Source organism: Coptis chinensis, chromosome 3, assembly GCF_015680905.1.
Source record: "Coptis chinensis isolate HL-2020 chromosome 3, ASM1568090v1, whole genome shotgun sequence".
NCBI classification, from domain to species: domain Eukaryota; kingdom Viridiplantae; phylum Streptophyta; class Magnoliopsida; order Ranunculales; family Ranunculaceae; genus Coptis; species Coptis chinensis.
The window spans coordinates 105,055,964-105,082,106 of record NC_141458.1 but is presented as its reverse complement, the minus strand read 5'-3'; the positions used below and the strand labels follow the sequence as shown (position 1 = coordinate 105,082,106).

Genomic DNA, 26,143 nt, shown 5'->3' with positions numbered 1-26,143 from the left:
ACCGATACAAGTGTCCTCCATCCCGATACTGCTTTTATAATCGAGCAACAACAAGCTGAAATACGTGCTGAATGGGCAAAGGCTAGAGGTGGTTCTAGCTCTAACTAAGTTTATGTAATATCTAGTATTTTATTTTAATTAAAGCACTATGTATTTTAATTAATACACTATGTATTTTAATTTCAATGTCTTATTAATTAATGCACTATGTATTTTAATTTCACTGTATTTTTAATTAATGAACTATGTATTTTAATTTCACTGTTTTTTTTTTTTTTTAATTAATACACTATGTATGTTCTTTCCAATATAATTATTTTCATAGAAATACAATTATCAATAAAATTAAAATACATTGTAATATAGTTCATTAAAACACAACTCATTAAACACATAAGAACTTCTTGGAATTACATAGGAAATACATTAGGAACTTCATAGTTCACATTAGGAAATACATAGAAAATATTTTGGAACTTCATAGTTCACATTAGAAAATACATAGGAAATACATAAGAAATACATAGGAAATACACTTTCATTTCCATTTTAATTTCCCCTTCCTTCTCCCTCCTCTGGATACGACCAATTTAGATCATAAATTGGTACCGGATCGGCTGTTTCTTCAATACATGTCCAATTAAAAACATGCTCAACTAAATCCTTTTGAAGATTAATATGTGTAACTTCATTTCTGATTTTATTTCTTGCTTCAATCATCTGATAGACAAAATGAAAACCATCATCTTCATGAAAGAGCGCAGGTATTGTTTCTTTCCTCTGACCTTTCCAATTCCACACTCCACTTGCACGTTCATTCTCAACAATCATATTATGCATTATAATGCATGTCTTCATTATGTATCCAAGAACAGCAACACTATGACAACGCGCAGAAAAAGCCTTAATAATATGTTATCGTGCCTGCAAAACTCCAAACGTCCTTTCAATATCTTTTCTTGCAGCTTCTTGACGTTGAGTAAAGATCTTTTCATGCTTATTTCTTGGATAATGAATGGCTTGAACAAATGTACCCCATGAAGGATAAATACCATCAGCAAGATAATATCCTATATCGTATTCATTACCATTCATATTAAATGCAACAGCAGGAGCCTCACCTTGCTTTAATGATTCAAAAACATGAGAACGATGAAGCACATTAATGTCATTATGCGAACCTAGTAAGCCAAAGAAGCAATGACAGATCCAACAGTGTTTGTCTGCAACGGCTTCAAGTACCAAAGTTGGTTCCTTCTTGTACCTTATATGTGTTCCAGCCCATCCAGTTGGACAATTCTTCCACACCCAGTGCATACAGTCGATTAATCCAAGCATTCCTGGAAAACCCCTTGCCGCATTTTCAGCTAATATCCTAGCAGTGTCTACTAGTTGGTCGTCTCAAGTACTCTTCCTCAAATGCCGTGATTATTGCCTTGCACCAATGCTTCATAGATATATTTGTTGTAGAATCTCCAATTTGAAAATACTGATCCGTTAAATCAGATGAACAACCAGTTGCCAATTGTTCAACTGCAGCTAATCCCTTCTCCAACCCGGAAATTGCAACCCGACCCAATCCATCCACCTTGTCTTGGAAGAAGTCATCGAATCCAGCAACAGTTTTCAACATATACGTAAAAAGCTCTTTTGTCATCCTGTACCTTCGCCTAAACTTTTGAGGAGGCCATCTAGAAGGTGTTGTGAAGTAATCCATCATTATCTTTTGTTTACTGAAATCACCACCATCTCTGAACGTATATTCTCTATCCATCACAGATCCACTGCGTTTGTCTGTATCTATATCTTTAATTTTAATAGCTGCTTGAGTTATTAATGCCCCAGCAGTGGATAATAACTGTAACCTCCTCCTCCTCCTCCTCCTTCGCCTCATCATATCATTATGCTCATCTTTTACTCTTATCATGTAGTCATCTTCAGCGAAAGTACTAGAAGAAGACTCGGTAAATCCAGAAGACGAATTATTACTACTATATCCTCCCCATAACCTTTTGGTTAAATGCAATTATATTTTCTCTTGACATTTTTCAAATTTTAGCTTGGTTGTGGGGAAGAAGATGGTTGTTTGTTTGTTTGATCTAAAAGAAAGAAGAGTAAAACGAAATATGAAAGGTAAGGTCACATGTGATAAGGTCACACGTGATAGTTAGATTTTGGTCCACTCTCCAATTGACAACACATTTTATCAGATTTAATGACTCTCCAAGTGACAACACAATCTATGGTCCACTATCAATAATTCCTATGTATTGATTGAAGAGAAGGCGCAGGAGGATGGACTTAAAAACTAGACGGGATGTTACATTCCGTCTCGGTCTAAAAATATCAGACGGGATGTTACATTACGTCTCGGTCTATACCATACACTATTCCTGTCAGAACCAAACCACCTACAAAAATGAGTGATATTCCTGAAAAATTTTCTGTCATAACCAAGACATAGGAATGAGTGAAATTCAATTTGGAAACATATGAACTTATAATTCCTGAATTTTTTTTGGAAACATACGAACTTATAATTCCATCAAATTTTTTGAAAACATACGAACTTATACTTTGGAAACATACGAACTTATAATTTTTGAATTTTTTTTGCCATAACCTCATTTGTTTTATTGACATATTCATATCCAAAACCTGCTAATATACTTTGGAAATAATAAATAAGACAAATAACAATCATGAACAACACCCAAGTCTAACACAGAAACTCGGTAAAAAAACTAACTTATAATTTCTGAAAGTTTTTTGCCATAACCTCCTTTGTTTAATGACATACTCATATCCAAAACTCATAAAAAAAAATATGCTAATAAAAAAGTCATTACAAACAACAATCCCAAACGCCATAAGACAAGTAATGGCGCATAGTTATTACAAACTACAAAAAAAATCTACTGAGACCTCCTCCCCCTACGAGAAGGCTCAGTCGAAGAGCTCTCCCCCCTACGTCATCGTCGCCTCCCTGGTTAAGGTTGAGTTTGAGGTGTGGCACTTCCAGCATTCTACAACTCTTGCACACGTTTCTGAAGCTGCAAAGTTCGATTTTGCTCTTCTTGTAAGTACTCAAAACTGTGACGAGAGGACTTCATGAAAGACGCACGCATGACATAACTGAGAGAGCTGTAGTTAAGGAGCTCTGACCTTACTTCATCTTGTTTAACAAAACAAATGCATGTTAGGGGTTATAGTGAATAATAATAACAAATTATGAATAAATTCAAATCATACTAACCTCTGCTAACTGCTCAAACTGTACTCACAAATCTGCTACCAATGCGGCATCTACTGGTGGAATAGGTATGTTCATATCTTGCCCCTGAGAAATAATCATGCTCCAGTGCCAAAGGTCAGACTCATCAAATATCTGTGGAGTTCTTTGCGGCATCCGAATATCATGAAACACCCTGGGTTGTGACTGTGGCAACTCCACTCCTTCTGGGAAATTAATGTCATGCCTCAATGCTTCGAAAGTAACCACTTCAAAATTGGTGCCCCGGAATAACGCACCTAGCAAGAGACCTCGACCAACCCTCTTCCAATACAAGTCATAGTCTCCCGTAAAAATGAAAGCTAATACGTCTGGCCAATCATTTGGGTTTGCTCTATAGTGTGAAAGAGTTGCAGGAAGAATATCAGAGGCTGTCATAACTATGGGTGGTGGGTAAGGTATAACAATCTCTCCAGATACTTGACGCCAACATCTGTCCCCAAGGTACCATACAGATTCTTCGACCTACAAGTATCATTCACACCGAAAAAACAAACATTGCTCTATGACACATATAGGATAGTCTACAGTACTCAGTGTTCTCTGGAACATTTTGAATATCCGCATAAGGGGTCTGAAATATGAAGGACTCGGCCCAGGGTTGCCACTCAATTTGGGTAGCTCCTAAAAGCTCAATCTGTTGACGAGTGCTATGAATATTATGTGATAGATCCCCATACCCCCTCTGCCTACGATGAAGCCCCCATGCTTGAATACGTGGAATCAGGTCATGAGTCTCATTCTCTTCAAACCTCTTCAACACAGGATGCATCACACGAAAATGTTCGTACCACCAATACTAAATCAATAGATAAAATACAATATATATATATATATATATATATATATATATTAATAATTAGATAAATAAATGAAATGAAACAACAACTTAATAAATAAGACTTACTGGTATAATCCAAACAAAGTCGCACAAATTGCCTTTAGCGGCTTTCGTCTCAACTACGAGGTCTAGCCAGTGGTAAAGGTATGCCAAGATGGATTGACCCCAGTCATAATCCCACATCATCTCTATGTCTGAGACAGCGTCCATCCACCCGATATGTAAGTAACTATCAGCATATCTGAATAATACCGCACCAACAAAGTAGAAGAGGAAGGCACGTACATATTCGTGGATCGACTCCTTACCAATATGATAGTCTTTCGGCTTCTCCTTGAGCTTATTCAAGTATCTCGAAGTAAACCAACACATACTTATAGCTCCTCCCTTAAACTGCTCAGCCGGTAATCTCAAAAACCCGTCTTCCTCATCATCTTCTACCAAATCAAAACCTTTAAAGAAACTCATAGCCATAGTAAAAACCTCTAAATTTTCATCAAAAAGAACGACATCTCCATAACCAATTGGGATACCCGTGAGTATTGTGAAATGAAGAGGGGTAATCCCAAGCTCACCCCATAGGAAATGGAATGTGTGGGTAGATTGCCACCACCGCTCAACTATCCCAAACAACAACGCTTGATCATTTTGTCCCAAATTAGAATTCAAAAAGTTTCCAAATGGTTCAAAAAGTTTCCAAATGGTATGGCGGCTATAATATTGGTAACCGTGACAAAATTAGGATCCGTTTTTTATTTCAAACAACACCACCATGACACAACATTTGAAAGTGCACAACGCACTTTCCATAGGTGTACTTCCTACATTCATCCAACACGCAATACGATATAATTTCAACTCAATTATTTTTTAAATAATGCGACAAATTCAAACTAATTACACAACAACAAGCTTGATATAAACTAACATAAATAATAATAATTAATATAAAAAAAATCTAAAACTTACTTGAGACTCCGCCACTCGATTTGCTACGTGTCGGACCGATGTTGATGTTGATGCTAATAGTGGGTGTTTCTTGATTTCACAACGCGGTGGAAAATTAAACCCAAGTTCAATTTCGCCCTCCTCACCCACATTTTGCGTTCTTGACGACGACGATCCTTTTTGCCCATTTTTTTTGGATATTTTGACATTTCCAAACCATCGGAAATGTTCTTCATGTGGTGAGGTTGGTGGGGAATCATTGGGGGTGGAGAAGTCATTAGGAATTGAAGTTTGTGAAAAAAAAGTTGTTAATGGAGGCAAGAAAATCGCAATGGAGGTTGGGAAGAAAGTGCAAATAGAGCATGTTCGCGTTTGTTGATATTTGACTTCACCAGACGGGATGTTATATTCCATCTCAATCAAAAAACCTCTAGACGGATTCCAACATTCCGTCCGAGATTTTTTATTCACCTTTGTATTGCACAGTTTCACTTTGTTTTTCACCAAAACAGTGAAAATAGAGTGAATAAGTGACTACGTGGCGGTGATAAGGGGGGAATTATTTTCACTTGCAATTGGGAATGCTCTTAGGATAGTAAACTGCTTCCTTGTGTGAGTCACAACCACAGGGTCTATTCAATTTGATTATTCTCCATTTAGGTCAGCGAAGGCGGGTGGGTGCCTGGGTTATTTCACTCTGGAGTCCCAGACATCCACTAGACCACTAGTGTACTCATGTTGTTGTCTTACAAATCAATATTTGATTCATTTTCTAGCAAAGATTTTCTTTACAAATCTGGCAAATCCATCCACTAACGCAACTTGTGGATTTCTCTCGAGCTTGAAGTATGTATCCATAGCGCAGGATTGCAGGACAATCAACTATCTAATCCAAAATCAGACCTGATAAAAAAAAATCACAAGGAGATTATGATCGAGATTTATATCCAAATCCGATTAAACAACTTCAACCCACACGAATGACACGATGACGAGGTTCTGACCTATTTGTGACCTATACTTCTGTTATTCTTTTACTTAATCTGCATAAACCGTTGATTAGACAACGTAATGTTTATAAGCAAATGATATGACTGAGCGTATAATGTTTGCTTGTTTGTAGTTGGTAGAGTTCATTCTTGGTCAGACTATTAATCGAGTGGTGATCAGTTCAGATGTCCCTTCACAATGAGTGACTGTAGTGATTCTCTCATTGACTACAAATCATGTTTAATGATATTGCTTGCAAACGTTTTAGTAATTCACTATTTCCTAAGGTATATGATTGAATAGTCCATAATGGTCAATCAAGGCCGTCGCCTTCATTCATTTTCATTTTCAGTCACTTCAGTTTTTAGATATATCTTGTAGAGCGTAGACATGTAGTAATCACTAGTCAGTAGTCACTCTTGAATCTTGATGAGACAAATCTCTTGGAAGTCTACCTGTGTCCCTGATAAAAGCAACTGTGCGCCAATCAGCTTAAAAAACACTGTGTTTCACCTTGGGCCTGGCTCTGGAGTGGTCTTTCTATATATAGCCCACGGCCTAGGCCCCACTATGCTTAGGTCCACAAGGACTCAAGGAGGGCCTCCTCAGACACACTGAACAGTGAACGCTTTATAAAATTAAATTCCACGTCCAGCCCAAGTTAAATCTTTACAATGTGGCCCAAGCCCAATAATCAAATCCATGATTTTTAGGATTTTAACATTTTGAGAGTAAACAAGTTCAAACAATAATTCTTACCAAAAAAAAAAGTTAAACAATAATCAAACATTCAAGGATTTCAAGCCCCTACTGTGTAGGATAAAAGGCACAGCCGCTTACCTAGCCAACGTTTAGATCCGACTCTACCCAAACTTTTCCGACTCACCCCAACATTACCCACTTGTCCTCACCTACCCAACAACCAAAATGAAACAATTTTTTTAGTAAAACTTTTTTTGTTGAGCTCAGATTCAATTAATTGAGTCCATTGGTAACTAGTTCAATTACACTAAATAAAAGAAATCCAAATATAAGGTCATATAGCCTGAAATTTAGAAGCTCTAATGTCATGTATTTCTCAGATCGATCAACTCCACCAGCTGGGGCCAATGCACTCTCAATGGGCCAGGATAGGTCCAACTCCCGATTAAACCTGATCCATTAATATAGAACATAGACCTTCAGATTTGAATCCAATAAGGATCCAGCCCATGAATTTTGTGGTCCGCTATACAAGTATACAATGGATTATGTAGTGCCCATCCAGACAAACCCTGAATCACCGGGGTTGGTTTGGACCAAGTAACCATGGATCATATATGGGCTACCATAAGGTGGTTTGTGTCAAATTTCATTTTGTGAAGGGATTTGAATTTTCAAAGGCAAGTAAATTGTAGTTCTTCGTTTACGGTGGCTGATTCGAAATTCTAATATCCTCGTCTCCTTCCGTTTTACACCTGTTTTTTCCATTGAAAAAGCAATAGATGTTTTTACTGTTTTATTTTACCTCTTTTTCCATTGAAAAAGTTTTTTCAACTTCAATAAAAACACCAAAAACACTGTTTTTACTGGTTGGGTTTGGCTTCTAATTGGGCTTATATGGCGCCGGGGATTGGGAAAAAAAAAAAAAGGTTTATGTGCGATACATGGCGCGGTTTTAAATCGCGTGGGCAAAAGTTGGGCCTTTTTGCTAAAACTACTAGTACATAAAACATTGTGTCAGACTTTTGATGTTGTTCCTGACTTTTTTTTTGTCAAAATTTTGAACTTGCTCTCCTAAAGTTGAAAAGTTGGGCCTCTAACTACTAGTACATAAATCATTGTGTCTCACTTTGAGGTTGTTGTGACTTTTGTATTTTGAACTGTTGAGTTGATATATTTGTTGGATCAAGAAATGGGCTTTACCTCCCTGATTCTGATCCGGGTACATAAAAAACCTTCCTATTTGGCCCGCACCACATAACTTCCCTATAATTCATGCGGCGTTAAATAACCTCTTTATTTTTGAGAAAAAAGAAATCACAATCTCTTTTGTTTATCTTATATTTTATTTATCTCCATTTTACCCTTTGAAGAAAAAAAACCCATTTTCAATTATTGTTTCTCCTTCAATAAATTTAATTTATTTACTTTCTCTTATATTATGTTCAATTTTGAAAGGTCTTTTTATAAAATTTTCATTTTCGATTCAAACATCACGTATGATTATGCTATAGAGGAGTTTGGTTCATTGGAAGATTTGATCTTGAATCAACTCATTCATCTCTTCAACTTGTTTTTTGAATAAAAAATAACGGTTTTAACTTCCAATTGGAGGGGTGGAATCGATTTTTTTTTTTTTTTTTTCAATTCAACTTCATGTGTATTGAAAATGATTAGTGCAAATTTATCTTTTCAATTGGTGGATTTGGATATGTTTGCTTTCACTCTTCTTTGTTTCCCTCTGGTGGATTAGTTTTCGACTTTTCGACAAAATTTGATTTTATTTCAATTAATTTATTTATTTTCCAATATTATAAATGGACATTTCAATGTGCAAAAAAATTTGCATAGCAAGTTGACTATATAAATTTATTTTTGCATAAAATTTGACTATGCAAATTTAGTTTTGCATAGCATTTCGGTATGTAAATTTATTTTTGCGTAGAAATTTGACTATACAAATTTAGTTTTGCATAAAATTTTGATATGTAAATTTATTTTTGTGTAGTAAATTGACTATATCAAATTGACTGTGCAAATTTATTTCTGCATGACAATTTGACTATGCAAATTGATTTTTACGTAGTAAATTTCGAATGAAAATGTATTTTTGTTTAGCATTTTAACTATGTAAAATTGTTTTTCCATATATTTTTCAATATGCGAAACAGTAATTGTAGTGTATTATGTAAAAACAAATATGATTTTTCAAACAAATTTTGGATTATTTAGCCTTTTGTTTTGAAAAGCCACACATTTCTTAAAAAAACAGAGGCTTTTGTGGTATTTTAGTTTAGACTTTTCTTTTTGTGTGGATAAACAAATATTTTTACATTTATTTTCATCTTCAGTTTTTATTTTTATTTTTTGAGATTTTTTGCAAGAAAAAAAATTAGATATTTGTATTGGGTTTATTATTATTTTTTTAATTTTTCAATAGAAAAATGGAACGTTCTCTGCTCGAAAAAGATGAGAACCTGGTTCTTTTGTTTTTGAAAAAAAAGTTACGGGGAGTTCTTTGTGTTAATTTAAGTTGTGATTTTGTTTTTGAAAAAAATAAGAAGATTTTATGAGTTCTCTGGCTGGAGAGGAGTTTTTATAAACTTGATTATGCACTAAGGGAGATTTATCGTAAAACCTGTTTGTTGGATTGAAGAAACATAATTAAATTTTTTGAATAGAAACATAATTAAATTTTTTTTTTAAATTGAATAGTGTGAAACAGGGATATTTACGTATTTATGTCAAACATTTGCCAGTGTTTACGGCGGAAAAATAAATTTCTTTAATTAGTACATCTGTGCATGTGAAGCGCAACCTTTTAAAGCAACTCATCCATGGAAGCAAGAAAAGAACTTCGCAGAGACAGACTTAGTAATTTGCCAGAGCCCATTAGTATTCTCCATCACACCCTCTCCTTTTTCGACATGAAACACGTGAATATTTGGGTCTCTCTACCTTTCTTAAGATTTAATCAAGAAACATTTATTCATTCTCTCGAATCAGTTACCAATGAGTACCCTTACAAAGATTTCATTGATTTTGTTAAGTTTTACTGCCTGATTACATAAGTTTACCTGTTCTCAAAACTTTGGTCTTAAATTAGTGTATTTTCTACCTAATGAGTGTTTTGAGAAGGAGAACAAATTTGTGGACAGACATGGGAAATCTGTCCACAGGACAACACAATCCTATTGGTCCACGTATAAAAGCTCCACCCCCTTTTGTTAGTTGTGAAAATGAGTAAAGGTAAAAACCCAAAATACCCTTCTTCTATATCCAAGAAATAGAACTTCAATTCCCTGGTTCATCTTCTCCATTGGTGCCATTGAAGGAGCTCTGAACAAATTCGTTATTTTATGTTACTGGTTTTCTAAAGAGTCGAATTCGTTGTATTTGGTGAACTTTTTTGGTTTCATTGCTAGATTGAATCACTTGAAGAAGTCCTTGATCCATTTGAACCAAATCAAGAAGCTCCATTAAAACATGTCCAATTGTAAAAACAGATTTCAGAACACTGAAAACATGATTTTATAAAAACCCAGCTGTAACTGAATGAAGCTTGATGTGTAGACCTGCTTTGAATCTGGTAGAATATGGTCCTAAACCCCAAGATTGTATTTTTTGAAAGTAAGAAGTGTAGGTTGGGGATTGGTTAGTTGTGGAAGACCAGACATGTTGGCATTTTGGGTTGTTTTGGTGGGGAAGACAAAAGTTAGTTGGGCAGTTTCGTACTTTCATTGGCAAGAACAAATAATTTTTCCAGGCAATAATATGATGTGGCATGCTCTTATACGTAGAGAAATAAGAGCATGTTGTCTCGGGGACAGAAATTTAGTGCCTGTCCACAAATTCGTTCTCTGTGAGAAGATATTGTTCGGTTGTCCATCTTTATAAGTATTGCTTTTAATTGGATGTTATTTTGTAGACTTGAATATATTTTCTCTTCAACTCAAGGGCCTGGAAATTGAGTTTTGTTAAACAATCGAAAGATGTAAAGTTAGTAAATCATAACAAAATTATAACAACTAGCTTCATCGAACCAATGACATATGGCATATGGAAGGTTGTGATTTTTGGGGTATGCGATTATGCGAACTGAAGATTTTCATGCTACAAAATCAATACGTTTTTAAGATTCACACCAATAAAGAATTTGTAGATTTTATACGAATTGATTGGTCAAAATCGTTGCTGAATTTTGCAAATCGGCAAGGAAACTCTTTGTTCATTGATAGATGCTTCAGAACTTACATTATTGGAATCGTCTAGATAAAGTAGTGATTTGGGTTTGAACAAGTCACTTAATTCTTTGTGGAAAAATGAAAATGGGACCACATGTCTGAGCAGTTATTTCTTTCCACACCTTGAAATAATTGAATGCCACTTAAATTGGTTTAGGTAACTTGACCTGCTCAAAGTGATGGAGATTTGATGGTGCCATGGTGGCGTGTGCAATAGTGTATGCTTGTGAAATAACTCAAATAAGAGGGAGGTTGTCTATCCCGAGGATATCTTGAATCTTGATAGGGACGAAAGTTCCAATGTTTTTAATTTGTTTTTATTTTCGTATGAGGATATTTTTGGAGTCCCAGGCGAGCTCTACCCTATAGCATAACGCAGTCTAAGAGGCCCCTAATATATTTTAGCTCACAATTCACTATTGTTTTATTAGCCAAAAAAAAAAAAAAAAATCATATTATTATTGTTTTTTATTTATTTTAATCCATTAGATAAATGTTTTTACATTGGAAAATTGGAAACTATAAAATCACGTTAAACGCCTTCGTTTCCTTTATATTTTTGCTTTCTCCAAAAAAATACATACACGTCTCTATAATTTATTAAAAAATTCATCACTCTATAACAAATAATCAAATATGGGGTATTCAAACCAACACTTCAATCTTACCTCTATTCTTCTTTTGTCTTTTTTGGGTTTTCCCTATAATTCCTCATTATATATATTGTTTTATTTGGTGTAGATTTTTTTTTCTCTTGTGTATTTCTTTGTCAAATAAATATATTGAAGTTTCAAGTTTATGGAATGACTATTCAATAAAGAAAAAAAAAGTTTGGATCATTTTTTACAATAATTGTTATATTTTAAATTCTTTGTTAAATAAATTGAGATTTGCATTTATATAAAATAACGTAAACAAATATATAAAATGTAATAATTTTATTGGTACATATTAATACTATAAGGCCCTGTATTCGAACTTTGCTTAGGGCTCCAATTGACTTGAGCCGCCCCTGCCTAGGGCAATAAGTGGTTTGAAAGATGCACAGATCAAAGATGATCGAGGAGCCACATCAGTTTATTCTTCTCCTTCAATTTCTAATTCTAATTAATCTAATGTAGATTTCAAAATTTTCTCAATAAATCAAAACAAATCAAATCTTTAACCTTTTTCTCTCGGCAACTGGGAAGACCCAACAAAATATGCGAAAGCTTATCCAATTGCACTGATGTCTAACAACAAGCGACCAACGCTTTCACACATTTTGGCATTTTGCTTGCCGAACTGGGGATGGGAATCAAAAGAGATGATCCAAAGCTCCTGCACATAACTTCAAAGATTTGTGGACGTTTTTCTTTGATAACACGAGGTAACATTTTTAAATACAAAATATAATAAAATGAGATAGGACAAATTTGTAGTCAACACACCTAGCCACCTAGGCACCCTAAGGCTAAACAAAAATCAGTTAATCATGGTACCAAATAGGGTGTTAATGGATCGGTTTTTACTAGTTTCGAGTTAAATTATATTTTTAACGGTTCCTACCAGGTTTGGTTATTTTCTTTTTTCTTAAAAGAAAACCGAAACTATACCTATTAATTAAGTTGATTTCGGTTTTTTTTCGAAGTTATATATTATTATTACTAAAATTATGTTTTTAATTACGTAATAGATATAAAAATTAATTTTTAGTGTGACAATAACACTTATAATGGTCTTAAATTCAGTAATCTTTGATTTTTTTTGAAAAACTTTAAGTACAACTCATAAATTGTGCGTACGCATGTATTAATTTTCATTTTAAATCGAACAAGAGTACATTATACTATACATACATACATTCTATATAAATATATATTACACACTAAATTTTAACATGTAGAATAAATAAGTCTATATATTACAGTAATTATTAGCATTGCATGCATTTATTATTATATATATATATATACATGTATACACGTGCACTTATATAAATATTACCATGCACACATTTATTAGTTAATATAAATATTGTATTAATTAATTCATAGTATACGTGTGTGTAGGCGTTGATATTATTATTAATATTTATAATACACTTGTTCAATGTAATATTATAAAATATGTATTTAATAATATACATTTACTATTATGTTACTCCAATATATTTACTTTACTTTTACCCCTAAACAAAAAACTAAAATTTATAATGTTTGAGTTTGCATTTATTTAGTGTAATATAATACTAAATTTTATATATTAAAATTCATAATAATCAGTTTCGGTTTCAGTTCGGATACCCACCAGTTTTTTACTATTCAGTTTTAACGGATTCAGTTCGGGTACCCACCGATTTTTTACTATTCAGTTCTAACGGGTTCAGTTCAGGGACGGACCTAAGAGCTTCGTCAATGGTATTCAAGTCAGAAATTTAACAACCAAAACTTTTATTGAGTATTATGTAAAAAAAAAAAAAAAAATCGAATAATTATGTAAAATCTTGAGGACACTAGAAATAGAAAATTCAGTATAAATATGTGATTTCAAAACAATATAAAATTTTCTTTGCTTAGGATTAAGAAGAGATAATCCAAAGCTCCTACACATAACTGCAAAGTTTGGTGGACGTTTCTGTTTTGTAACCGGTGGACACTTTTTAAAACAATTTTAAAACAATGGAATTGAAAAGATGAGAAATGAGATATGACAAAGTTCTGGATTCTGGTAAACACACCTGTAATGTACTTGTTCACGTCTTTTTGTATCAAAAGAAGACGACAAAAGATTATTCAAACAAAAAAATAAAAAATACGACAAAATAAATGGCAATAATTCAGTATGGAGAAATTACGAAAACCTGTCATTGTTGGTAGATGTAGGCAATTATCATCCACAAGTTTCTGACTATCAACTTTCATGATTTCATTGAATATTTGACATGGTTTTAACCCTTTTCTTATTTAGTTCACTGTTCTAGTGTCACTCATTTTTTGTACGTCAAAGCTTCAAAGCCAGTTCCAATGGCTACAAATCTTGTATCACTACTCACAAGTGTTGTATTGACTGCACTAATAGCCTTTCTTCTTCAAGTCCTCTTCTTTTCCCCCATAACTCCGCATACGCTTGAACTTTCTCCTGCAGCAAAAGAATTGACTAAATGGAACGATGCCTTACAGGTCAGAATGACTCGTCTTCACATCTTTTCATTTTGTACCAAAGTTGCACCCTTTTCTTGTTATCTCTATATATGATGATCTTCCACAGCTCGATATGCCCCTTTAGTTGCAAGTAGTGTTCTTGAATATATAACTCTACTCACTGTCTCACTAGACTTGCTTTCAACATAATTTTTAGTACTAATCGAAATATTTTGCAAGTGTTAATTAGACTAGATTTATTTATTATGGAGTGATTTAGTAGGGGTGTCAATATATGGGTACCCGTTTAACCGGAAGTGGACTATTGACTCCCCTATGTTTATGGTCGAGTCATGAACGGCTATCAAGTCCAAGTGTATTACAGAAAATAATCTCCTTCTGTCTAATAAAATTGCAATTTCATATTTGGTTTTTTTAACTTCCATGAAATAAACTAATTGATTTTTGGTTGATGTATGTCAATCATCTTGAAATAACAATTTATTAGATAAATTTAATTTACATGAAAACATTGGAAAATAGTCCAAGTGCATATATATGTGTTGGGGTATGTTTCAACTGATTCCTGTGCTTAATACAAAAAGTTCACTATTGTTGCTCTTCTGTAGAAAGTGGAGAAACTTGGGGAAGGGATGCTGCTTGGACCCGAGGATGTATGCATTGATCCAGAAGATGGTGCATTATATACAGCTACAAGAGATGGATGGATTAAGAAGATGCATAGGAACGGAACTTGGGAGTACTGGAATATGATTGCAAGTGATTCTTTGCTTGGAATAAAGATATCGAAAACATCCCCTGGCCATATTGTTGTTATTGATGCCCAACATGTATGTCATTCTCCCTAGTCTTGACTAGTTGATTGCCGATTATTGAGATAATTTTTGTTGAAATTGTACATTTTCTGATAGAAATTTTTCATCATAGGGGGTGCTGAAAATTAGCAAAAACACCGTAACTATTGTTGCAGCACATTGCCAGGGTTCAAAGATACCGTAAGTAGTTCACAGTGAAAATGGTTCTTGGTGGGAGCAATTTTCAAATTTATATGATACTTGCAATCCCCCCGGTTTGGTCATTTCTGTCCAATAAATTCTGTTGAAAATTCTTAATATAACTGTTCAGTTTCAGTACTCTCAGTACTTAGATTTTGGGTGCTGACTCACCTGCGTGCACCATTGCGTACAGCTTTGCAGATGATGGCATTGAAGCATCGGATGGTAATATCTATTTTAGTGATGCAAGCACAAAATTCGATTACCATCATTGGTATCTCGATGTCTTGGAAGCAATACCTCATGGACGACTTCTCATGTATGATGCTTCGACAAAACAAACATCAGTTCTACTGGATAATCTCGCTTTTGGCAATGGAGTAACTCTCTCTAAGGACGAAGATTATGTCGTAATCTGTGAAACATGGAAGTAAGAACTCTTACTTTTCGTAATAAGTTAGATGTTGCCATGGACTAGTTGAGTTTTGGGTTTTTCTTTTCCAGGCCTTTATCTCAAATTCTTCATTCTTGTGTGTAGATTTCGATGTGTGAAATATTTTCTCAAGGGTGATAAGAAGGGAAAAACAGAGTTCCTTGTGGAAAATCTTCCAGGAGGACCTGATAACATTAAGCTTGCACCAGATGGAACATTCTGGATTGCCCTGTTAGAGGTACCAGTGAATTGTTTATTTAAATAAATCTGTAAGTATTGTGTTTGATGCAGTTGTACGTACTAACGATAAAGAACTTGTGTTTTTGTTCCAGATTAGGGTTAATGGATATAATTTTCTGCACAAATCGAAGCTGGCCAAACACTTTGTTGCAGCATTCCCATCAATAATCGAGTTCTTCAAAACCAGAGGCATTTATTCCAGAGCGATGGTTGTGAATGTTGACTCTTCCGGAAAAATCCTTAGGAAGTTCGACGATTCAACTGGAAAGGTGCTCCATTTTGTCACTTCAGTTCTAGAGTTCGAGGGGCATCTTTATCTAGGCAGTCTGCATGGCAACTTCATTGGAAAGCTACCATTAGAATGAACCCAACTTGGTAGAGTACTAGAGTCCATTGATGATCTACGTTTAGTTTTTTTTGCATAATTGTGTGGTGATGTAAGTCCTTCGTGACTTTACAATGATGTGGAACATGTAGTAGGAGGGACCATTCTATGAGAATCTGGGACTAGTGAACTCGTTACGCTGATACTGTTAAAAGTAAAAGTGTATTGTTAAATAGTGTACTAGGATTTGGGGTCTTGTAAGGCATTGTTGTGCACATTATGATGAGCGCACTCAGCAATGAATAATATATAGTCTGGGTTCTACAACAGTACATTATGGTCGTACGAAAGCAAATTGTGTCAGAAGAAGGTAACATAATGCTGATGTTACATTTCCATTAACTCGCACTAGTGAGTACACCAAATGTATAAATGACTGCCAATTCCCTGGTTTACCTATCCATGGATGATTAGGAGAGGGGGGAGGGAGAGGGAGGAGGGAAAGAAGACATTTTAGAGATTCCAAGTTGTTGGATGGTGTTGAATTAGAGTAGAGCAGGTCCATAGAAGTACGAAAGCGCTGAATACCTAATAAGTGAGACAGTGGTATAGGGAATTATACACCTCAGGTCTATGCGGAGTGCTGACGCACAGTAAGTGCCCTGCTCCACTACATCTCCATTTGAGATGGAACTCCTTCCCGTCAATGAAGACATTAAAGTTCGAGGAAAGATAGAAAAATGCAGTGTGGAACTTCCTTTATCCTGTGTCAGATATAAGCCCCATAACCCAGATGATAATCCTCTGTAAGCGCATTGGCGCTCATCGCAAGACTGATAAAGTTCAACTGGAAAGTATTTGTGCAAAGTAACGGAATTGTCTCTGTTTCCAGACCAACTGGCTTCAAATTTGATTGTCTACATACATCTCCAATATATATAATATATATTATCAGTATTATAAAGCTACAACTCTTTCCTCCATATATCAACAATGCAATAGATGCTCAAGACAAGTAGTTTGCGAAGAATCCTGAGTGAAACAATTCAAACCGTTAAAATTTTCTGTGTGCGTGGGGCAGCATCGATTAGTTAAAAAATGCCTAACAACGGTCAACGGGTGCTTTGTGGTAGTCTTTAAACCCACTTCTACAGCCTAACAACCTGCATATGCACAGATATTTCCTGTACAAAACATTCGATTGTAAACAACTCTTTTGTAATCACCGGTCAAAAAATCCATCTTTTCAATGAAAATCTCGGGGAGAAAAACTACACACTGAAAAGACTTGATATATACGTTGATTTAAGATAGCATTCTCACCGTCACGATCTATGCCTTTATTCAAGCAAAATTGACAAAAAGAGTTTAAACAAAATCAGAAACAGTGAACCACCACATAATGTGAAATTGGAGTCAGTTCAGAGAGACAAGGCGCTCCCACTCATCCAACAAATTCATACCATGAAATTGGAGATTCTTCAAGATTGGAAAACATGTGATCATACCACCACCACTACTACTGTCTATGCCAACTTCCATAAAACTCACTACCAATATGTGTAACCGACTCGAAGTGGTCAATGACAAGCTCTTCAAGCGATTCTAGCTTACCCAAACCTGGCAATTGCTTGCACTGTTTGCAATCATAAAGTTTCAACACGACTAAATTGGACAACAATGCATTCATTGACATCCATAAAGGAAACTTGGATCCAATGTAGTATTTAATTTCCAAGTCTGCATGTGGTTGAAGGCCTTCAAGGGCACCTTTTTTCCCAACATCAACTTCTCCCACGTGTCCAAGGTCTAATTTTATTGCACGAAGTTTTTTCTTCTTCTTCAGCTCTGCTTGATCATACTCACTACATCTGCAACTTGCACCAAGCCACTTATGTGTAAACTTCCTTGGAGATGGTTTAAAAATTTCATTTCTCCAATCTTGCATCCTTCACCTGCATCACCAACAATGAACTTACTTACAGTTCGAAGGCAGCTCAATCTTCCAATAATTCCCCGTGGAAAACAAATCAGCTTATCAGTTTTTTCAACCTCAAGATGTCTCAAATTAGATAAATCTCCTATTCCTTCAGGCAATGCTTTAAGACTTCTACACCCGTTTAATTTCAGTGTCTGCAAATTGTGTAGTTTACTAATTGTCCTAGCCAATTCAGTCAACTCTGTATAAGACAAATCAAGATATCGTAGATGTAGCAATCTTCCAACCTCACTTGGAAGTAGTTCAAGGAAACCATGACAGATCTAATACCCTAAGCCGTTTTAATTGATGAAACAACTCAACTAGGTCTGTTGTCGAGCTCTGCATTCTCCAAGTGCGTAGCTTCTTTGCAGTGTAAATGTAGGGGTCATGCTTACTTATGGTTAAATGGCGTACATTGCTATAACTGAGATTTGTAGCATTCACTCCTTGTGAATAAACTGTGCAAAATCATGCACAAGATCATGCATCTTGCAACTGAAAAAGTTTCCATAAGAATCTTTTTCAAAGTCTTGAAAAAAAAAAGAAGCTCATTGCCAGATTATCAAAATAGTCCTCACCTATTTTCTCTAGTTCTCTTGTCCCATCAGAACCAAAAAAACCTTGTGCCATCCTTCTCTATGTTCTCATCTTTACAAAAGATTGCACAGAACATAAAGCATTGCTTTAAATCTGAGGGTAAGGCATCATAGTTCAACATGAGAGAAGGTAGAAAACCTTTGTCAGCTTCCTGGACCTCCCAAATGTTGCTTTCCAGAATACTCCTCCAATCTTGTTTCGTTCTTTTGAAGCACACAAGACTTGCTAATGTCTTGACAGCAAGAGGAACACCTTTGCATTTCGTAGCAATATTCTTCCCAATTTCTTCAAACTTTTCATTCTCTGTTGTTACTCCCACTAAAGCTATACTTCTAAACAATTCCCAAGAGTCCTCGCTTGACAATTGCCCCAACTATGTGTATAAGTCGAGCCCATCATATTTGCAACTCTTTCATTAAGCGTGGTGATTATTATTCGACTTCCTTGTGCACCACCATCTAGAGAAAGCTTCAATGGGTTCCAATGCCTGTCATCATCAGACCAAACATCATCTAACACAAGGAGAAACCGCTTTCCCTTAACAGATCTATACAAGCACTGATGCAATGCCTGCTAGCTGACAACTGTATTAGGGACATATTCTCCATCTTCTTCAATGATTTCCTTGGCAACTTTTTCAAGATCAAAAGGCTCCGAAACACATACCCACATCATCTTCTCAAAGTTGTTCAACACTTTTTCTTCTGTGAGAATCAGTTGTGCGAGAGTTGTCTTACCAAACCTTCCCATCCCAACTATAGAGATGGCAAGGACATGCATTACTTGATAACTACTCTCACTCATCAACATGCTCACAATAATGATGCATCAAAGAATGAACTAGTTACTTGCCGAGGTTCTTCACAACATTGGTTTTCAATGAGATTGTACTTATCTTTCTCATTAACAATAACATCTAGTTGTCCCCGTATTTCCTTAATATTATGAGCAATATCATGGCGAACAATAACAGATTTGAAACAAGAGAAATGAGAGAACAAGTAGGAGCGGACCTTCTTGCTAATGGGAAGAGCGTTGTCAGCTCCTTGGCTTCTTGAAGTGAAAATTCTAGTGTTCCATTCATGATTCATCCAATACATCTTCTGCATCATAGACAACGTCTTTGAGCTGTTCCAACCAAAGTCTCACAGCTTTGTTCTTTACTTGCTTTTTCTCTGGGTCTTCAAGCACCACTTGGATGATAGTGAGAATAGTATTGAGGTTTTTGACTTCTTTACGTACGCCCACCACCTCTTGTTCAAGTTCTCATTGGATTATTGACCCAATTGCTTCACGACTACAGAAACCAGTTTATCAGCCATATGAAGGCAATGAATGACACAGCGAAAAGAAATAGAAGCACAATATGATCAGGTTATTGTAAAGATGCTTTAAATTGGTGTTCCCTTATTGAGCATTTGAGCTATAATGAATGTTTTATCTCATATATGATATATCCAAACAAATATCAAATCAAGAAAGATTCTTTAATCAAAAAGTCAACTTGGCAACAAATCAACAAAGTCATAGCAATTCGCTTTGTATACAAACAATCTAATTTAGTGTGTGATACAGAGCTAATAGTAATGTAATTTAAAATAGAGTGACAGAACAGCTGCTTTGTCATCATCAAAGAATTACAAAAGAAACGGAAGTGCAAGAACAACCTACACAAGATAAATCGCTGTTGAAGCTAACAGGCAATGAACCTAAAAAATACTTCATTATCTAAGCACATTTGATTTGGTTTAGTCTCGATCTACAAGTATTACTTTATGTCCATAAGTTTTAGATTATTCCTAAAGCCATTATCAACCTCGAATAAAAGAAAGCTCCCAAGATTCCAATAATATTAAGCTAGTTGAATGGAATACACAATTCATCTTTCTAAATACAGGAGTGGAGGTCATGGCCTTCAATATTCAATTCCCTTAATTGTAGTAAACATTCATATTCAAGAATTACAAACAACAACTAAAAGCTGTATCTATTAATTGAAAGTATAAAATTCTACTAATCCAAATTTGGTTTGAACAAATCCATATAATTGTGAATACAGAACAGAAGATCATTTCTCCTGAACACCAAAAAAAATATGAAAATTGAAAAATTGAAACAAGGAACAAACAGAAACCTTACAATCCGTGTGTCCATATCTGCATGGATCATTGCCACAGACCACATGCTCTGCTTACTACCAAAAGTACCAAGAGACTGCTATGTCATTGTTTGTTTTCATTGACCACAGTGAGTGGAAAAAACTTTTAGACCTGCTAACTTGCAACAACCACCTTACTAGTTCATCGGCGATTAAATTTCAAAAAAGAAAACTAACGAACTCCAAATGAAAAATAACCCGTTGAGAAGTAATGCAGGAAAAAATTCTGGAATTCTTAGACCTTCTCAATGTGACAATTCCTATTGAAGGGACAGAACAAACCAAATATGATCAGGCCAGGGGCGTCACCATACTTGCAACTATTTTATTGTCTTTATAAGCTTTTGGGAACTGCCGGAGTAAATTTTTGAACCACATTCTTTGATTTGGAAGCATCTCTTTGATGGGATTGATTGCCATGGTTCGTAACTGCTCCGCATTTGCCACCACAAATCTATCGGTATCTATAAAGTTTGTAATACATTTACGCATGTCTTTGGAAAATTCTCACAACAAGCGTAAAACTGAATACTTGTTTTTGTGGATTGGTTCTGCAGGGCACTGCATTTGGAATCCCACACATGATGCGTGTTCATCTCGACATGAAGATCAAACACTTGTCTTTGTGTTCACTTGCAAAAACTCGAAAAGAAATTTTACCGAACTACTTAGTTCCCTTAGTTTCCCAGCAAGCTTATATCTAGTATCTTTTCAGGCTCTCAGCAGTGATGTCAACTTCGAAGGAACGTCAATTTGATGTAATGAGTTGGAGCCATTGCAAAAAGAGGGAGTATCATCCCCATTCAAAGCTTTCACCTGATGAATCCTTCTTAGAAAGTGGTTTTGCAATTTTCGGAAGGAACCTGTTTGTTTTAGAGGAGAATCTATGTCTCTTAATTTTATTGGTCTGGGAAAAACAAATTTAATGAAGCATTTTGTGTACAAGTACAAGTGTACTACCCAGGATTTTTGTTTACTTTTAAGGGAGTGGCTTATCTTCTGCTGAGTCCGTCTCTAAAAATTTGAGTTTAGAACCTTGGATTAAACTTCATTAAAGTGAAACAACCATGAATTTTTTTGAGAACCTCTTGTAAGACTATGAAGTAACAATTACAGAGTTGTTTTGAAGATTACACATAATTATCATTTTTCCCAACCGAACACATTTGTATCCTTGCAAAACATGTATGTTGTTATTAACGTACTTCTTCAGTTCTTCCTTTTGATTGTAAATCTTCAAGTTCATCACGGCAACTCCACAACATTCTTATTGACATAAAAACTAACTATTTCAAGCTTCTTCGTAACAGCCAAACTATTTCAATTTTGTTCCAAAAATGTTCGGCAGAAAATAAGACAACACCGGGCTCAAAAGTTCTTTTATTGACCATTCAATATTTATTTTTATTTTTATTTTGGATACAATTGACCATTCAGTCTTTAGAAACAAAAGAGGATCAAATTTTACAACACCACAGCCAACAGCTTCTTTCGTTGCCCTCCCTTCAGCTTCTTTAGAATCGATCACTTTGTCACTCAAGTTTCAAGGTCTGCATGAAAAGAAAATTTTGATTTTTATCCCATGGCACCATTTTGCATCCCCTATCAACTGGAAAAGCCTCGGAGATGCGTTCTTTAGAACAACAGAAAAGCTCCCTCCAATTGAGAGTTTTATGCTTGGAGAAAAACTAGAATATAGGTAACTAATTATGTATGTAAAGCTCCATTCCTAACCATACAATGGAAAAATACCAGCAGTGCTCTAACCAAATGATGAATTACAGGTCATGTACCTTATTATCTCTTTGATGAACTTCATTCAATGCTGAGAACCACTCTCACTTGCAGCCATTTGCCTTTTGAATAAAATTGTTTATGTCAAAAGCATCACTCCCAGTCTTTGTGATGACACCCTGGTCATGAATTAGGTGAAAGAAGTCATCAAACAAAATTTTCCTCATATCTGTACGTGATTTATGAATTGCAAATGCATTCTCAGAGAGAGAGAGGGAGACCTTTTCAGTTACAATGGCAGTTATAACATTTGCGGGAGTAACATCAAAAGCTGGATTCCAAACAGAGATCCCAGATGCAGCAACTTGCTCACCAAGTCCCCCTCGAGAATTCAAGAGCTCCTTTGGAGATCTTTCCTCGATAACAATTTCTTTACCCGAGGAAAGAGCCAGATCGATAGAAGTCACAGGTGCAGCCACAAAAAATGGAATCCCATGATGTAAAGCACAAAGGGCTAGGCTGTAGGTCCCAATTTTATTTGCAGTGTCACCTGCATTGTAGAAAAGAAGCACGCTAAATTATGTTAAAAGAACCCAAATATATCTCCAGCCTTATAACGGACTGGTGCAAGTGTATACCATTTGCAGCCACACGATCAGCTCCGACAATGACAGCATTAACACGTCCAGTTTTCATTAATGCAGCTGCTGCTGAATCTGCTATAAGAGTGGCAGGTATTTTATCATGAACCAACTCAAAGGCTGTGAGCCTAGACCCCTGAAGTTGCAGAATGAGAGGAATCATATTAGGATTTAAAGACACAATATGTACTTCAATTTTGAAACCAACACAACAATTATTTGTTGAAGAGATCCACTGAGCGGCTCATGGATTACAATGGGGCTTAATTGCCTTTTAATGTTAACAACTGACCATTCCATAATATGACAATAAAGTTATTATTTACAATGTTTTGAGAAATCAATGACAACAACTAGCAGATCTCGTATTGCTTAGAGAAATTGATCCCTAGGACGACACAATTTCTGGGGATTATGTCATTACTAACCTCAATTTGTAACTTTATCCATGCACATTGATTTCTACATAACAAAAATCAGCCAAGGGATTACACCTTTTACGTTTCAACTCGCAAGCTTTTAACAAATTTCACTACGGTTGACCAGTATCACTAATTCACGACTCTGAAAAATTGTGATAGAGTGAATGCCTCACTAATAGTCAGTATCCAATACACCCCACTTCTCTCTGTGTAAAATGTCACCCTAGGCAATACAGCCTTTAAACAAAGACTCTAATGCTCCTGTTCAATTTCTTTTTCATAATCACTATAGTATTGGACGTTTGTAGTATAGGATGATCAAGATAGCTGTTTGATGTATTGGATTATAGTCTAATGCTGCTGTTTCATAAACACCCTAGGTATCATGTCATCTTTTTAAAATGACTAGCTTCGGTCAAATTCAAATGCCAAAACTATAATGACAAAGACACAAGGAAATGTTGGTGTACTTGCCTGGTTAAAAGGCCGTGTCTCTGTGCAAAAGGCCTTTTCAAGGACCCCATCAGTATGAAGTGCACGGATAACTCCAAGGGCAGTACCATATCCAGCTGTTGCAAGACTATTGAAACAATGTACAGGGTAAATGTATCAGAACCTATTTTACATAAGCTCTTACTAGATCGATAGAATAACGCGAAAGTCTACAATATTGCAAAGTCCGAGCACCTGCCAGTGTTGCAATGAGTTAAAATAGAAATGTTCTTAGAATCCTTTAGAGTATTCTTAATAAAGCTTGCTCCATATGAACCAATAGCTTTATTTGAAGCAACATCATCCTCAAGCATGGTTTCAGCAGATTCTATGTAAGCCTGAAGAATGATAATACAGCGTTTTTGTTTCTCATCAGTGTAACAGTTTTCCAATCATTCTAAGACTAGAATCTAGAGTTAAATCTACTACCTGAAAAACAGATTTAGAATCCCCTGAAGAAGCAGCACTCTTTGTTATGACATCTTTAAGTTTTACTGCGGCATCTGACAGGTTTACAGCAGTTGGACGGCTGCAAATAATAATTCATAAGTCATATAATGGTTGGGATATGAAACGACATCTTAAGAAAAAAGAGGTACCTGGAGACAAGATAGTCTAATTTATTGAAAAGAAAAGAAGCTGCATTCTCAGATGTTCCAACAAACGGCTCCATGTTAAACACTTCCACAGCCAGGGAAAGGGCTGCGGATATAGCAATTGCAGGTGCCCCATGAACCACCATATCCCTTATAGTATTCCTGGAATAAAAAAAAAAGATACTAAAAGGTCAAAATCAATCCATTCTTTCTTCCTAGTTTGTTCATCAATCAAACCTCGTAAAATACCAGTAGCCTAAATTTCTTTAAATTTACTTTCTTATATAGTCTGAGTATACTACTGGATACGAGTCAAAGTTTCACAAAGAAAAAATCGACCATCCCCTAGGGGGCTAGAACACTGATATGGATAAATAGGAAAGAGATGCTAGTTGGCTACACAAGGAATCAAAAGAGACACTATGATAGACTTCAAAACCACAAACAAGTTCCCATACAAGATTTAACAGAATTAAAATCCTATCTATGCTGACTCCACCTCGTCAAGTAAACACAACCAATCGAGAAAACGACATAGGATAGAGACAATTATAAGACAAATAAAAAGAGAAAAACAAAAAGGATTATTACCATCCATCAGTGGCATTTCGAACGTCCAAATAAGTACTCTCATGAGGAAGTTTTGTCTGCACATTCCATTCATAAAATTTGAGCTTACTGTAATAAAAATAATAAAGTAGATGGACAAATAAATAAAAGAACGAACCTGGTCGAGTAGACGAAGTGAACCACGTTTATAGCAGATAGCCTGAAGAGAAGAGTTGTTCTCTACTTGTATTTCTTCACTTTTCACAGATTCCAGAGCCATTATTTAAGTGAAAAACCCACCCTTCCCTTCACAAGAAGAAAGCCAATCAAAAAGATTAGTGAGAAGAAAGAGAAACTCAAATGGAAGTGTGAGTTGCAAAGAGAGATTTATTATAGAGAATTTTTACGTAAGCAGACTACCAAAAGAACAAATATGCGTTTGGGATAGTGGACTGGGAATAATCTTAAGATAGCGTCCGGTATTGGTTGTGAAAATGCGTGCTTTGTGCTTTTTATTGGGACCTCTTTATGGTTTTCTAGTGTAAGAGCATCTTTGAATGGGTAATTTCACATCTTAAAATTTTCAAATTTCAAGAAAAAAATTTGGAATTTTCCGGAATTCAAACTCTAGGTTATAATATATTCGGTTGCATTATTTGTCCATTCACATTTTTGTTCGCAAATTTAGTAATTTGGATGCGGAGCGACATTGGTAATGTCGCATAAATTTTTTTTGACTTTAACCAGCACCACGCACCAGTGGTACTGGCGCGGGCTACTACTAATGTTGTGCAAGTTTTTTTTTTTTTTTTTTTTTTTT

The 26,143-nt window shown here is 35.4% G+C and overlaps 3 protein-coding genes across 4 annotated transcripts; 1 reads left to right on the top strand and 2 right to left on the bottom strand.

Moving 5' to 3' along the window:
• Positions 1-1,375: 1,375 nt before the first annotated feature.
• On the bottom strand, positions 1,376-1,717 carry LOC147512514 (uncharacterized). The gene has a single exon (XM_086598737.1). It carries the CDS (start codon positions 1,715-1,717, stop codon positions 1,376-1,378), a length of 342 nt encoding a protein of 113 aa, XP_086454863.1.
• A 12,017-nt stretch (positions 1,718-13,734) lies between these two features.
• LOC147512513 (uncharacterized) lies at positions 13,735-16,485 on the top strand. The gene is made up of 6 exons (XM_086595544.1): positions 13,735-14,178; positions 14,769-14,990; positions 15,088-15,155; positions 15,349-15,585; positions 15,694-15,826; positions 15,921-16,485. The coding sequence occupies exons 1-6, from the start codon at positions 14,023-14,025 to the stop codon at positions 16,191-16,193; spliced, it is 1,089 nt and encodes a 362-aa protein (XP_086451670.1). The 5' UTR covers positions 13,735-14,022; the 3' UTR covers positions 16,194-16,485.
• A 5,769-nt stretch (positions 16,486-22,254) lies between these two features.
• Positions 22,255-26,081, bottom strand: LOC147512512 (methylthioribose-1-phosphate isomerase-like). 2 transcript variants are annotated; one of them, XM_086595541.1, is made up of 11 exons: positions 25,731-26,081; positions 25,502-25,629; positions 25,366-25,421; positions 24,778-24,936; positions 24,608-24,707; positions 24,374-24,516; positions 24,161-24,266; positions 23,262-23,400; positions 22,905-23,173; positions 22,683-22,802; positions 22,255-22,439 (listed from the first exon to the last, which is right to left on the bottom strand). In XM_086595541.1, exons 2-10 carry the CDS (start codon positions 25,601-25,603, stop codon positions 22,728-22,730), a joined length of 1,149 nt encoding a protein of 382 aa, XP_086451667.1. In that variant the 5' UTR covers positions 25,604-25,629; positions 25,731-26,081; the 3' UTR covers positions 22,255-22,439; positions 22,683-22,727. The 2 variants fall into 2 exon arrangements, with proteins under 2 accessions (XP_086451667.1, XP_086451668.1); XM_086595542.1 differs by having other exon boundaries at positions 25,744-25,968.
• Positions 26,082-26,143: the final 62 nt, after the last annotated feature.